The sequence below is a fragment of the Apostichopus japonicus genome, chromosome 11 (genome assembly GCF_037975245.1).
Source record: "Apostichopus japonicus isolate 1M-3 chromosome 11, ASM3797524v1, whole genome shotgun sequence".
NCBI classification, from domain to species: domain Eukaryota; kingdom Metazoa; phylum Echinodermata; class Holothuroidea; order Aspidochirotida; family Stichopodidae; genus Apostichopus; species Apostichopus japonicus.
The window spans coordinates 24,361,145-24,373,137 of record NC_092571.1 but is presented as its reverse complement, the minus strand read 5'-3'; the positions used below and the strand labels follow the sequence as shown (position 1 = coordinate 24,373,137).

Here is an 11,993-nt window from a genome sequence, read left to right as displayed (position 1 = left end):
AACAATCGAGCGTATGGATATAGACTCTAATACAGGGTTGTCCAACCTGCGGCCCGCGGGCCACAGTCCGGCCCGCCGCAGGGTTGCGTCCGGCCCGCCAGAGATGCTCTATACGGTGTGAAATTTAGTGAGCAGATTTCTTGATAACAATTTGAAGCTATATAATCAATCATTCGAACCTTCTGGGTCCAAAAAACTGCATACAGGTCAGTTTGTGTGACACTCTCTCAGCGGAGGAGAGTGGGGGGGGGGGCGGCTGGACTTTATTCATCTGTTTTATCAGGAAGGAAATAAATCAGTGCGCTCCGCGCGCAGTGCTCACATTTTGTTGCCTTGGGGTTGGACAACCCTGTTCTAATAGGAGTATGCCATCTTCATAGGAACTTGCTGATTCAGGGAACTCAATGTTCCAGAACTCTAAATATGCATTACCCCCTCAATCCCCAGTAGGAATCGTAAAAACATGGCACCTGCTTGAAGGTAGCGGACATTAGTAGCGGACAATAAGAGCAGTCAATAAGGAGAAAAGCGGAGAGCGCCATCTAATTTCTAGCGGACAATAAGCAACGGTGAAGGTGCACTGGTACTCAATAATTGTTTGTAAATCAAATTTAAGACAATTCATCCCAATAATGATATGTTTATAATTTAAAATCTTTCTTATATGAATAGAGCAGAAGTGCAATATGCAATAACGAGACAGAGAAGAGTCCCTTCTATCACTCTATTAATGTTTGATATCAGTGACATAACTTCTTTTTTATGCTAAAAATTCAACCACATAACTTCTATGTCCGCCAAAATTTCGATTGAAAAAAAAAGAAAGAATATTTGTGATTGCGTTAAATTCCACTACATTGTGTGCAAACTGCCGTTACGTACCAACGAAATGTTTAAAATTAATTATCTTTAGTTATAGATATAGTTACATGGTGCGACACACATCACGGAATAGAGCAATTTGTCCTCCATCACCCTATTTATGTTTGATATCGCTTACATAACTTCTATGTCCGCCAAAATTTCGATTGAAAAAAATAAGAATATTTGTGATTGCGTTAAATTCCACTACATTGTGTACAAACTGCCGTTACGTACCAACGAAATGTTTAAAATTAATTATCTTTAGTTATAGAAATAATTACATGGTGCGACACACATCACGGAATATAGCAATTTGTCCTCTATCACCCTATTTATGTTTGATATCGCTTACATAACTTCTATGTCCGCCAAAATTTCGATTGAAAAAAATAAGAATATTTGTGATTGCGTTAAATTCCACTACATCGTGTACAAACTGCCGTTACGTACCAACGAAATGTTTAAAATTAATTATCTTTAGTTATAGAAATAATTACATGGTGCGACACACATCACGGGATAGAGCAATTTGTCCTCTATCACCCTCTTCATGTTTGTTATCGGTTACATAACTTCTATCCTCGCCAAAATTTCGATTGAAAAAATTAAAATATGTTATAATTTTGTTAAATTCCATTATATCCTGTACAATCTGCCGTTTCAACTCAATCAGTTACCATACGTTTATAATAAATTACATAAGGTTTACTTACAGATATCGTTTTATAAACTGAGCGCGTTTATTTTGAAATTTGCCAGGTTTTTACGTGATTGATCACATCTCTTAATCTAAATGACTAAATGCGGTAACGTTCCTTGGCCCATGGGACACATTTCCAGTTTTGCTCGCCACATAAATCGCTGATGACACGCGGTGTGACGAATGGGGTCAAGAAGTGCAAGACAAGAAGAAAAAAGCTATATGCTCAGATATGAAGATCTTGTATCAATTACTTCTGAATTAATTTCACGAGGCTCTGCAGCAACCAGCTAGAAACGTGGACCTTTGTACATCAGATATCCGTATTACGTAACAGTGCTGCGTTACATAGGTAAGATATTCTTGTTAGTTTCCATATGTCTAGAAACATTCAGTATTGTTATTTTCGTGCTTTCCATTGTTAGAGTTTGTAATCAAATGTTAAGGAGGGTGGTTCACATGTGAGGATTAGGTCTTACAATAGTCACATTCGTGACTTTATGCGAATATCTGTTCAAAGTAATAGGTGGGAGCCTTTGTCATCATGAATAGGCCTACCGACATCCTTATGAAAATGATTGTTTGTATATGTCTATTGGAACTTTAGAACTTTACGTGCTTAAATGGAGTGGGTCAGTGTGGTGGTGACAAGTAGGGTATCGATCATATTATTAATTTGATAGAACATGTCGTCTTTGGTCATGTTAACCTGTTGTAGAATAAGTATAGAAAACCATGCATTATTCAGTTTTAGTCCCTTCCCAGGCTAGTTAAAAGTATATATGCCTTTTCTCTCTTACATTTGAATATGCATTTAGAAATATAGATGTATCTATAATGCTCAGAAACCATATCATCTCTTATATATGCATTCATAGCCTACAATCACACTTTCTACATTGATTGTCTCTTTTCCCCAACTTTTAGCTGTGTTCAGCAATCATAGGTGTCAGAGTTGTTTACAAACACATCGTATCGGATGTTATTGGATCCTCGTGCAAGCTTAGTAACTAGTTCAATAATCTCTTCGGAATGTCTCTTTTCCCCAACTTTGGGCTCTTTAGTAGTCCTACGCCACTGCTTTTATCAATCAAGTTACATGAGATTGGTGTGACATTTCTTTTAACAGTCCAAGTTTGATAACCAATTCATTTGGAATATTTCCTTCATTCGCATAGATGATACGTTGGTTATGAATAACTACCTATTTAAAAGAAATGTATTCTATGGCGTATATGGCGTATGATAGCTTTATTCGCCGATTTCAGATTGATAAATTCCCATTTTCTTTATACTTTGGTTAAATTGACTGCAATCCCCTGGCTTAAAGAAGGGCTTGCTGTATTCAAACTGAGTCTTTCTATTACAACTTTAATTGGTTTAAGACGGTCATGCGATTTATCAACTTATTTATTCTCTCTCTCTCTCTGTAATAATGTGATTTTTGGAATGTTCTTCTTTTTTGTTAAGGGTTCAAACTCGAAAAGTTTCAACTAACTTCTGGTTCCTCCACTACCATTATAGCACACTTTGTACTTTGTTTATTGTTATTTTAAATTTACGTTGTTACTGTCTGCAAATATATATACATATATATATATACATATATATATATATATATATATATATATATATATATATATATATATATATATATATATATATATATATATATATATATATGTCCATTCAAGTTTTTGGCTCTGTTTCTTCATGTCGCAATGTTGACTGTGCATGATAATATTGTTAAAGTATTTTAACGGTATGTTCCATTTCATTCTTTATGAGAAATAAATGGAGGAAAAGAATATTTTGTCACAATAAAATTTCGTTTATACGTAACGGCAGTTTGTACATGATCTAGTGGAGTTCAACGCTATCACAAATATTCTAATTTTTTTCAATCGAAATTTTGGCGAAGATAGAAGTTATGTAACCGATATAAAACAGAAACAGGGTGAAAGAGGACAAATTGCTCTATTTCGTGATGTGTGTCGCACCATGTAACTATTTCTATAACTAAAGATAATTAATTTAAAACATTTCATTAGTACGTAACGGCAGTTTGTACACGATCTAGTGGAGTTCAACGCTATCACAAATATTCTTATTTTTTCAATCGAAATTTTGGCGAGGATAGAAGTTATGTAAGCGATATCAAACATAAATAGGGTGATAGAGGACAAATTGCTCTATTCCGTGATGTGTGTCGCACCATGTAACTATTTCTATAACTAAAGATAATTCATTTAAAACATTTCATTAGTACGTAACGGCAGTTTGTATACACGATGTAGTGGAATTTTACGCAACCACAAATATTCTTATTTTTTTTCAATCGAAATTTTGGCGGACATAGAAGTTATGTAACCGATATCAAACATGAATAGGGTGATAGAGGACACAGTGCTCTATTCCGTGATGTTTGTCGCACCATGTAACTATCTCTATAACTAAAGATAAATAATTTTAAACATGTCATTAGTGGTGCGGAACTGTACCTTTAATTTGATTTACAAACAATTATTGAGTGCCACCGCACCTTCACCGTTGCTTATTGTCCGCTAGATAATAGATGGCGCTCTTCGCTTTTTTCCTTATTGTCTGCTCTTATTGTCCGCTCTTATTGTCCGCTACTAATGTCCGCTACCTTCAAGCAGGTAAACATGGCTGCTTCCATGAAATAAGCACGGCTCGCGAGGTCGCCAACTAACGTTACTATTGTATAGTGTCAACCTGGATCTGTTGTAGGTTTATGTTACTTTTTTTTATAATCTATTGTAAACGAGTAATATGAATAAGAAATGAAGGCATATGATTCTACTACTGCTTTACATTTAGCTTATTTTTTTTATGTTGCGAACTTGCGAATACACAACTCAATCGTATCGTCAGTCTTGTATAACTAGTTAGGCTAGGGATCTAGGCCTATGCCCACGTTAGTTCTACAATCATCTAGTCTAACAGTAAGACTAACAGTTAGTCCTAGCGTCTCTTAGGCTAGGATAGGCTGTACTACTACTAGCCAAACTTCGAACATACAGTAAGACTGTTTAGAGTAAGACCAATAACATAAACACTGATAACAGTTACAGGTACCCATAACTGTAAGACAAGTACCATAGGGATAGCTTATTACTTTTGCGACTGCACTGGGCATGTCTTATGTATGAGCAGTATGTGTGTCAGTTTACATGTGTATACCAGGTGGACATAGTACTGTATTAAGTTCATTCCTTTTATCAATTGTATATTGTTCTCATGCATAGGTTATGTTAAAGCTAGACCAGTGGTCTATAGTTAGTGTGGTACATGCTACATTCCTCCTATCAATGGTATATTGTTCTAATGCATTTATGTTATGTAAATAGCTAGACAAGCAGTCTGGTTAAGAAGAATGAATAAAGAAGTAAGGCAGAGCCTCCCAGACCCTCAGAGTGTGCACATGTATTTTCTTATTTCTGTGTTCCAAGTCTGTCCGTTGTCAAGCCCCCGGACTCTACAGTACAAGCTAGCAACAGTATAGAGTAAATAAAATAATAAAATAAGTATTCTTTACTTATTACAATTGTATGTTTTTTTCTGTAATCGAGCTTGGCTTGAATAATGTTGAATAAAAAGATATTGAAGTTGTTAGCATTACCTAATGTCGGCATTGGCTTCAGTGTCAATATTGTGTATGCTTACCTTGAAAATATGAAATGAAACCCAAAGGGAACATAAAAGGTTTCACCATACTAATACCACTCTGTCATCACCCATTTACAGACCTGTCAACCTGTTTGACCCCAAAATAGGGAGAATAACATTTTTCAGGGCCAAAAAATAGGGAGAACAAGGGGAAAATAGGGAGGTTGGTAATTTTCACTCCTAAATAATCCTAAATAAGTATAGTCTACTTATGCAATACAGTGAGAGAATCATCCAATCAGTGTTTCTTGTTGTAGTTTGCAGCAGCTCGCTTTGCTTTCTTCAGGGTTTCTGTAGTAGGTTTCCATTTGAAACAGGAAACAGTGGACTCTGGGTACTGTGACTTCATGGCTAGTATGCTAGATAGAGTCCCATCAAGCTTGGGACATGACCGACTGTCTTGTTCTTGCGAACTACACTGAATAGCCTTTCCTGTTCAGCGTTACTGTGGGGAATTACTAAGCATAGGACTAATTGTTGGCTATTGTCAAAAATGTCGCAAGTGTAGAACATAGAAAAACCGGGAGAATAGAATATGAAACCGGGAGGACGGTAGATTCGGGTAAAAACAGGGAGTCTCCTGGTAAAACTGGGAGAGTTGCACAGGTATGCATAAATGTATGAAATTGCAGCCCCAGATATCACTGTCATCTGGGATGATAGGAGAACGATTTGGATCAAGTCTCTCATTTCCCCAGTTGGATTGTTCTATTTTTAGTAAGGGGTACAGCAAGAATTACAGCAAGCAACAAAGTTGTTTGTTATTCTCCAATTATTTTGAGAATGAAACTTCACATCCTTTTTAATATTTTGCATTAATTTTTGGAAAGAATGTCAATGTACAAATACAGTAGTCAGGTGCTTTGTCAAAGGATAAGCAATTTGTTTTTGTAACATGGAAATGGAATAATCCAACCAGGCAAATGAGAGACTTCTTCCCAACATTTTTTCTTAGTTGTTTAGGGGGAGATGTCAATCACAGAGGTCTATCATATAAGGTTAAAGATGATACTTGGGTTTGTGTTCTTTTCACATAAAGTGACTATGGACTATTTTAATACCAATTTATTACCTAGTGCTACAGTACCCTGAGCTATGACTGAGTGAATTTTACAGAGGACAACATCACAACAAGTCTTTGTTTCTTCATTTTCATTATTTAAATGAAAAGATCCATAGGATAACCACTAACATCCTGGAAGGTAAATCGTCTAAATTTACCAAAAATGTAATTTTTTTTTTTTTCGGCAGGAGACTAGTGTCTATCCCAACGTCAGTATGGATGCAGGACAAGGTAGCCACAAGCCTCACAGGCCAAAACATGCCGGTCCACAAGCTAAGAGAAAGAAGGACAAAACTAAAGAGGAAGAACTACAGACTGCAAGACAGAGGAATCCTAAAGCGTTTGCCTTACAATCTGTGACCAAGACAGCCAGGGCTGTTAGAAGGTACCATTTGTCATAGTGTCATAGGTACCATTTGTCATAGTGTACCATTTGTCATAGTGTAGTCATACAGCCGCCCTGGCATAATTAAGTGTTCACGTAGCAGGTTGGAACGTTATGAATGTTGGTCCTTATACCAAGACAGCCAGGGCTGTTAGAAGGTACCATTTTTCATAGTGTAGTAGTTATGCAGCCGCCCTGGCATAATTAAGTGTTCACGTAGCAAGTTGGAACGTTATGAATGTTGGTCCTTATACCAAGACAGCCAGGGCTGTTAGAAGGTACCATTTGTCATAGTGTCATAGGTACCATTTGTCATAGTGTACCATTTGTCATAGTCATAGAAGGTACCAATTGTCATACCATTTGTCATATTGTCATAGTGTGTCATAGTGTAAAGTACCATTTGTCATAGTGGTCATTTGCCATAGTGCAGCCGCCCTGGCATAATTAACTGTTCACATAGCAGGTTGGAACGTTATGAATATCGGTCCTTATAAAGTACTGCAAAAATACCACTGTTCAGTGTGTATTGAACATCATTTTTCATATGTGTAGTTCTTTACCAGTTTGTGTAACATTTTTGCTAAATAAGATTCCCTGGTACATTGCTCAAGTCGAACCCCTGTGTGTTTTTGCAAGTTTACTAGTGGGGAATGCATTCTTTTAATCACATTTTCAGCTTGTGATCACGTTTAATACATAAAATCATCATATGAATGGCCTTATGGTATAATTCATTTGCTGTCGACCACATTTGTATGATGGGACATTCATTTACCAAAATCTATATGTATGTGAATAGAATTTCGCAGTTATTTCTTTCTCTCAGTACTTTCAAAACATGAAAAAAACAACCTGGTTGGTAGTTCACTATATTTTTGTGATCTTGGAACTCCATACTTTGTTAATATTTTTCATAATTTTGTGGACTAGATGCACACTTTGCAGTATTACCCGTCTTAAACAAACTTGTGCCATTGAATGGATTTATATGTTGCATTCGATCATGGCCACAAGTTTTACGCTGCAGGTGGTGCAGTTCGACTTAGAAGATTTCACAGATAGTAACAATGTGCTTGCATTAATACAATACAAACCCAACACAGTCAACAAGGAATCAACATTGAAGGATAAGTCCGTACTGGTAAAGTAGGAAAACCAGCAAGAAAAATGGTCTTTGTCTTAAGGTCAAAATAACATTCAAAATTGGGGAATTTAGGGAGAGAAATTGGGAAAGCATCTCACAGGAATGGCTCTACCATAGGAAGTAGGGAGTTGTAGATCAAAATCCTGCAAAGTATGGGGAGCAACCCAAATTCCCCCTAAATTCTAAGCTGGAAAATTTAGTCCCAGATATTGAGAAGGAGTCAGCATAGATTTTATTATATATTAAGCCTGCCCACTATACTTTCAAAAAATATTGGTGGATTTAAAAATTTTCTCAAACCCCCGTAATTTGGGGAGAAATTGGAAGAATTGGACAAAGTCCAGCTGAAACAAAACAGAGATTTAACAATTAGCATAGGAGCATATTTAGGGGTGTTTATAGGTCACATCTGCAGTGTTCTGCACTAATCTAGCGTATGTTAAATAATTGTTTCCGAAAAATTAATTGAATTTTCTCCACGTACCTAATGCAGGTAGGAAATGAAGATTATCAAGATCACTGTTGAGAATAATTTTTTTGTCAGTAGTTACAGTAAAATGGAGAGAATGTGAGATTGCCGTAACAGCTGGGAACTCATAGTTGTTACATCTGGAGAGTTGGCATGTCTATTCTTGTGATCTTTGTTTTAAATCCTAAATTGAAACCCTGATCATAAGCAAACTAAATAGTATTGTTGTGTAAACTACTTTGAATATATTTGTGTTATTCCACTACAATGTCACTGTTTTTGCTTCTTGCAGAACTGCTGATATCAAGGAGAAAAAACATCATATCCCAGTGGTAGACAGGACACCCCTAGAACCTCCACCCATCGTAGTAGCTGTAGTCGGGCCGCCGAAGGTCGGTAAAACGACCCTAGTGAAGTGCCTGGTGAAGAATTTCACCCAGCAGAACCTGACAGCTATTAACGGACCAGTCACCCTAGTATCAGGTTTGAACCTTTAAATAAATCCGTTTCTAAACTTTTTGTGAAACCTTATCACGGGAGTTAGTTTCTTAAACTTTCACCTGAATAGGAGTAAGTAATAAAATATGTGTTTTTGCGTTTTACTAACTAGTCATATTTCTATGTTTACACAGATTCCAAGTTTTAGGGAAGAGACAAAGTGAGGTATAAGTTTCATTGAAATATATTTCAGTGTTTGGCAGTTACGTAATCATTCGGGTTGGTAATGATACTCTCTTATATTTCGAAGAAAGACATTCCACTACTTGTAAAAGGTCATGGAGGTGACAGAGATACTTTGAATGGCTAGGTGTCCCTTCTTAGTAAGGCAATGTTTACGCCTTGTAGTACTACAAGAAGAGATTAAAGGAAAAGATTCACAAAAAGGAACCTCTCCAGCAGCTAAAACATAAAGTTGCTTTGCTTAATCAATCAGTGAGTCCAAATTGTTGAAAACTAATACTAAGCTTTCAGGTGAGAAGCTCGGAGATTCTTTGCCTTTCAGACGTGTCAGCAAGGCTCAATGACTTCTCAACACTAGGTGAAGAAAGCCAATCAAGATGTAGGCATTGGTCACATGATGAAAATGACCAATCGGTTTGCATTTAATCGCATAGTAATAAGGTCAAAAAGGAGTCATATGGGCGTTTTATGATAAAACACTTGTGAGGCACCAAAATGGATGTTTTTTTTTTTAACCCTATTTTTCCACAGGAAAGAAGAGGCGTTTGACTGTGATTGAGTGCAATAATGACATGAGTAGTATGATAGACGTGGCCAAAGTAGCAGATTTGGTAAGTTTTGCTTGCAATGTGTCTGGGGAAATAATTTAGTCCTCAATTTTGTGTAGCATCTTCGTAGGCTCTAATTTTTTTTTTTCTCCCGTTGAAGACCATACTTCCTTTGTAGAAGACTGCTATACGTCTGTACACTTGTATAGCAGCAACTTGATCATTTTGCAATGTGACACCAGATAAATTGTCTCCTGGTATCATTTCTTTTTTTCCCCGGGCCATTAATTTCCTGAATTCCTATGTGAAACGTTTCAAGAAATATTAGCATCACCAAAGTTAACCATTAATATAAACTGCTGTCAATAGTCTCTTCACTTCTAGTTGAGGCATCTTGCATCCCAAAGGTGCAAATGTCTAAAATTTGGGTGTTTCATGATTGCATCTGGCAACAGTAGAGTTAGTGGTAACCCAGTACCAGAAATCTTTACTTTTCTTTGTAATCTTTGTTTTTCTTGTAATCTTTGTTTTTCTTTATAATCTTTGGGTTAGTGTCTGTTGTTACTAAAATTAATACCGTTACCCAATCATATCGTTATTGGTGTGCAGAGCGAGTAAAGGGTTTGGTGGGTGGAAGGGGGTAGGTCTACCCAGTTGAGGAGGAGGAGGATCCAAGTTGGAAGAAGAAAATTTATATTCCTTCAAACATCAAGATGCATGGCAAGTTAGTTATGATTATTTTTATTTATTCATGGAATATTCATCTTCATGCCGAATATTGAATATAGGTTTCAAAGTTTGCTGCTTTAGTTGTTCAAAGCTACCTTAGTCATTTTTCATAACTTGCTTAGGATCTGATGAAGAAATGGACTTGATACGATGGGGGAAATAAGAAGCAGTGTTGCCACTTTATGTATTGTTAAACAATGTCACTTAAAAGAAAGATTTATTTGTACCACTTTTTACTTCTGCTACAGGTTTTATTGATGGTGGATGCTAGTTTTGGCTTTGAGATGGAGACTTTTGAATTTCTGAATATCGCACAAGCCCATGGCTTCCCTAAGATAATGGGTGTCCTGACACATTTGGACGGAATGAGGAACAACAAGGCCCTCAATAAGACAAAGAAGAGATTGAAACACAGGTTCTGGAAAGAGGTCTACCAGGTGAGAATTTGATTTCTGTGAAAAGTAAAGAATAAGCTCCTGGTCCATGTACCCGCACTCGTCATGGTGATCGTGCCTTTTTTGTTGCTGCGCCTTCTCTTTGGAACAAACTCCCAATTCATGTTTGTGACTCTCCCTCCCTCTGTATTTTCAAGCGAAAACTTAAAACATTTCTATTTGATTAGTAGTTCTATTTTTCCCTTGGTTACCTTTGTCTCTTTCCTACTTTGTAAAGGGCTTTGAAACGCTGTATTAAGCACTATATAAATGTTATTATCTTTGACTGATTGTTGACTTCTCAGGGTGCCAAATTGTTCTATCTGTCCGGTATGATGCACGGTGAATATTTGAGGAGAGAAATCCACAACCTGGGACGTTTCATCTCTGTCATGAAGTTCCGTCCTCTGATCTGGAGGACCTCTCATTCCTACATCTTAGCAGACAGGTAAAATAAGAAGGAAATACTTTTATTAAGAGGAAGAGCAGTTTTGTAAAGTAAAAATATAAATATGTTTGGTGGAGTATGTGATTGTATGAACCAGGTATTTGTAAATGACATTGTTTTGAAATGTTCTGTCTATACCTAATGTCTGCTTTCTGTTACTGCATAATTCCATACCTAATCTAGCAAGCTGGAAATATAAAACCTCCCCTTGGGATCTTTGGGAGAGCATTTTAAGTATCAAAGTGAGTGCTTGGAATAACCCACAACAACATCAGTTGCATTCAGATCCTTTGGCCACCCTCTCCCCACTCTCTGAATACCTTGTATTAAAGCAGAACAAAATTATGATGTCTTGCTATTTCTTCCTTCAAGTGACAGGTTAGAAACAAGAAGAGGGTTGGAGAGGGGAAGGATGGGCTTAATGTTCACAGAGATTGTTATTGTATAGTTTAAGGAGGATGTCAGGTTATGTATCTTTGAAGCAAATTAAGTTTGAAATTCGAAATTAATTTCTTAATTTCTTAATTAATTAATTGTCTTATCCGTCTGCAGGATGGAAGACTTAACTAATCCAGAACTTATCAGACAGAAGGAGAAGTGTGATCGACACATCAGCCTGTATGGGTATGTCAGAGGAACTCCTTTGAAGCTGGGGGGAAGCATTCATCTTGCTGGTAAGTAGTAGTTACCATGGTGATGAGAAGCTGGGGGGGGGGGAGGGGGGGAAGCATACATCTTGCTGGTAGATAGAAATTACCATGGTGATGAGAAGCTGGGGGGAAGCATTCATCTTCTGGTAGATAGGAATTACCATGGTGATGAGAGGCTGGGGGGA

The 11,993-nt window shown here is 36.9% G+C and overlaps 1 protein-coding gene across 2 annotated transcripts in view; it reads left to right on the top strand.

Moving 5' to 3' along the window:
• The first annotated feature begins 436 nt into the window (after positions 1-436).
• The window catches only part of LOC139976493 (ribosome biogenesis protein BMS1 homolog), a 33,241-nt gene continuing 21,684 nt past the window's right edge, over positions 437-11,993 (top strand). Inside the window, exons 1-8 of one of the 2 annotated variants that reach the window (XM_071985292.1) lie at positions 437-468; positions 4,236-4,311; positions 6,506-6,702; positions 8,611-8,801; positions 9,531-9,610; positions 10,525-10,713; positions 11,016-11,158; positions 11,711-11,832. In XM_071985292.1, coding sequence (XP_071841393.1) covers positions 6,533-6,702; positions 8,611-8,801; positions 9,531-9,610; positions 10,525-10,713; positions 11,016-11,158; positions 11,711-11,832 — 895 coding nt within the window. In that variant the 5' untranslated portion in view covers positions 437-468; positions 4,236-4,311; positions 6,506-6,532. Of the gene's footprint in view, positions 469-4,235; positions 4,312-4,994; positions 5,113-6,505; positions 6,703-8,610; positions 8,802-9,530; positions 9,611-10,524; positions 10,714-11,015; positions 11,159-11,710; positions 11,833-11,993 lie in introns of those variants that run through there. The other variant, XM_071985293.1, reaches the window with a different exon arrangement.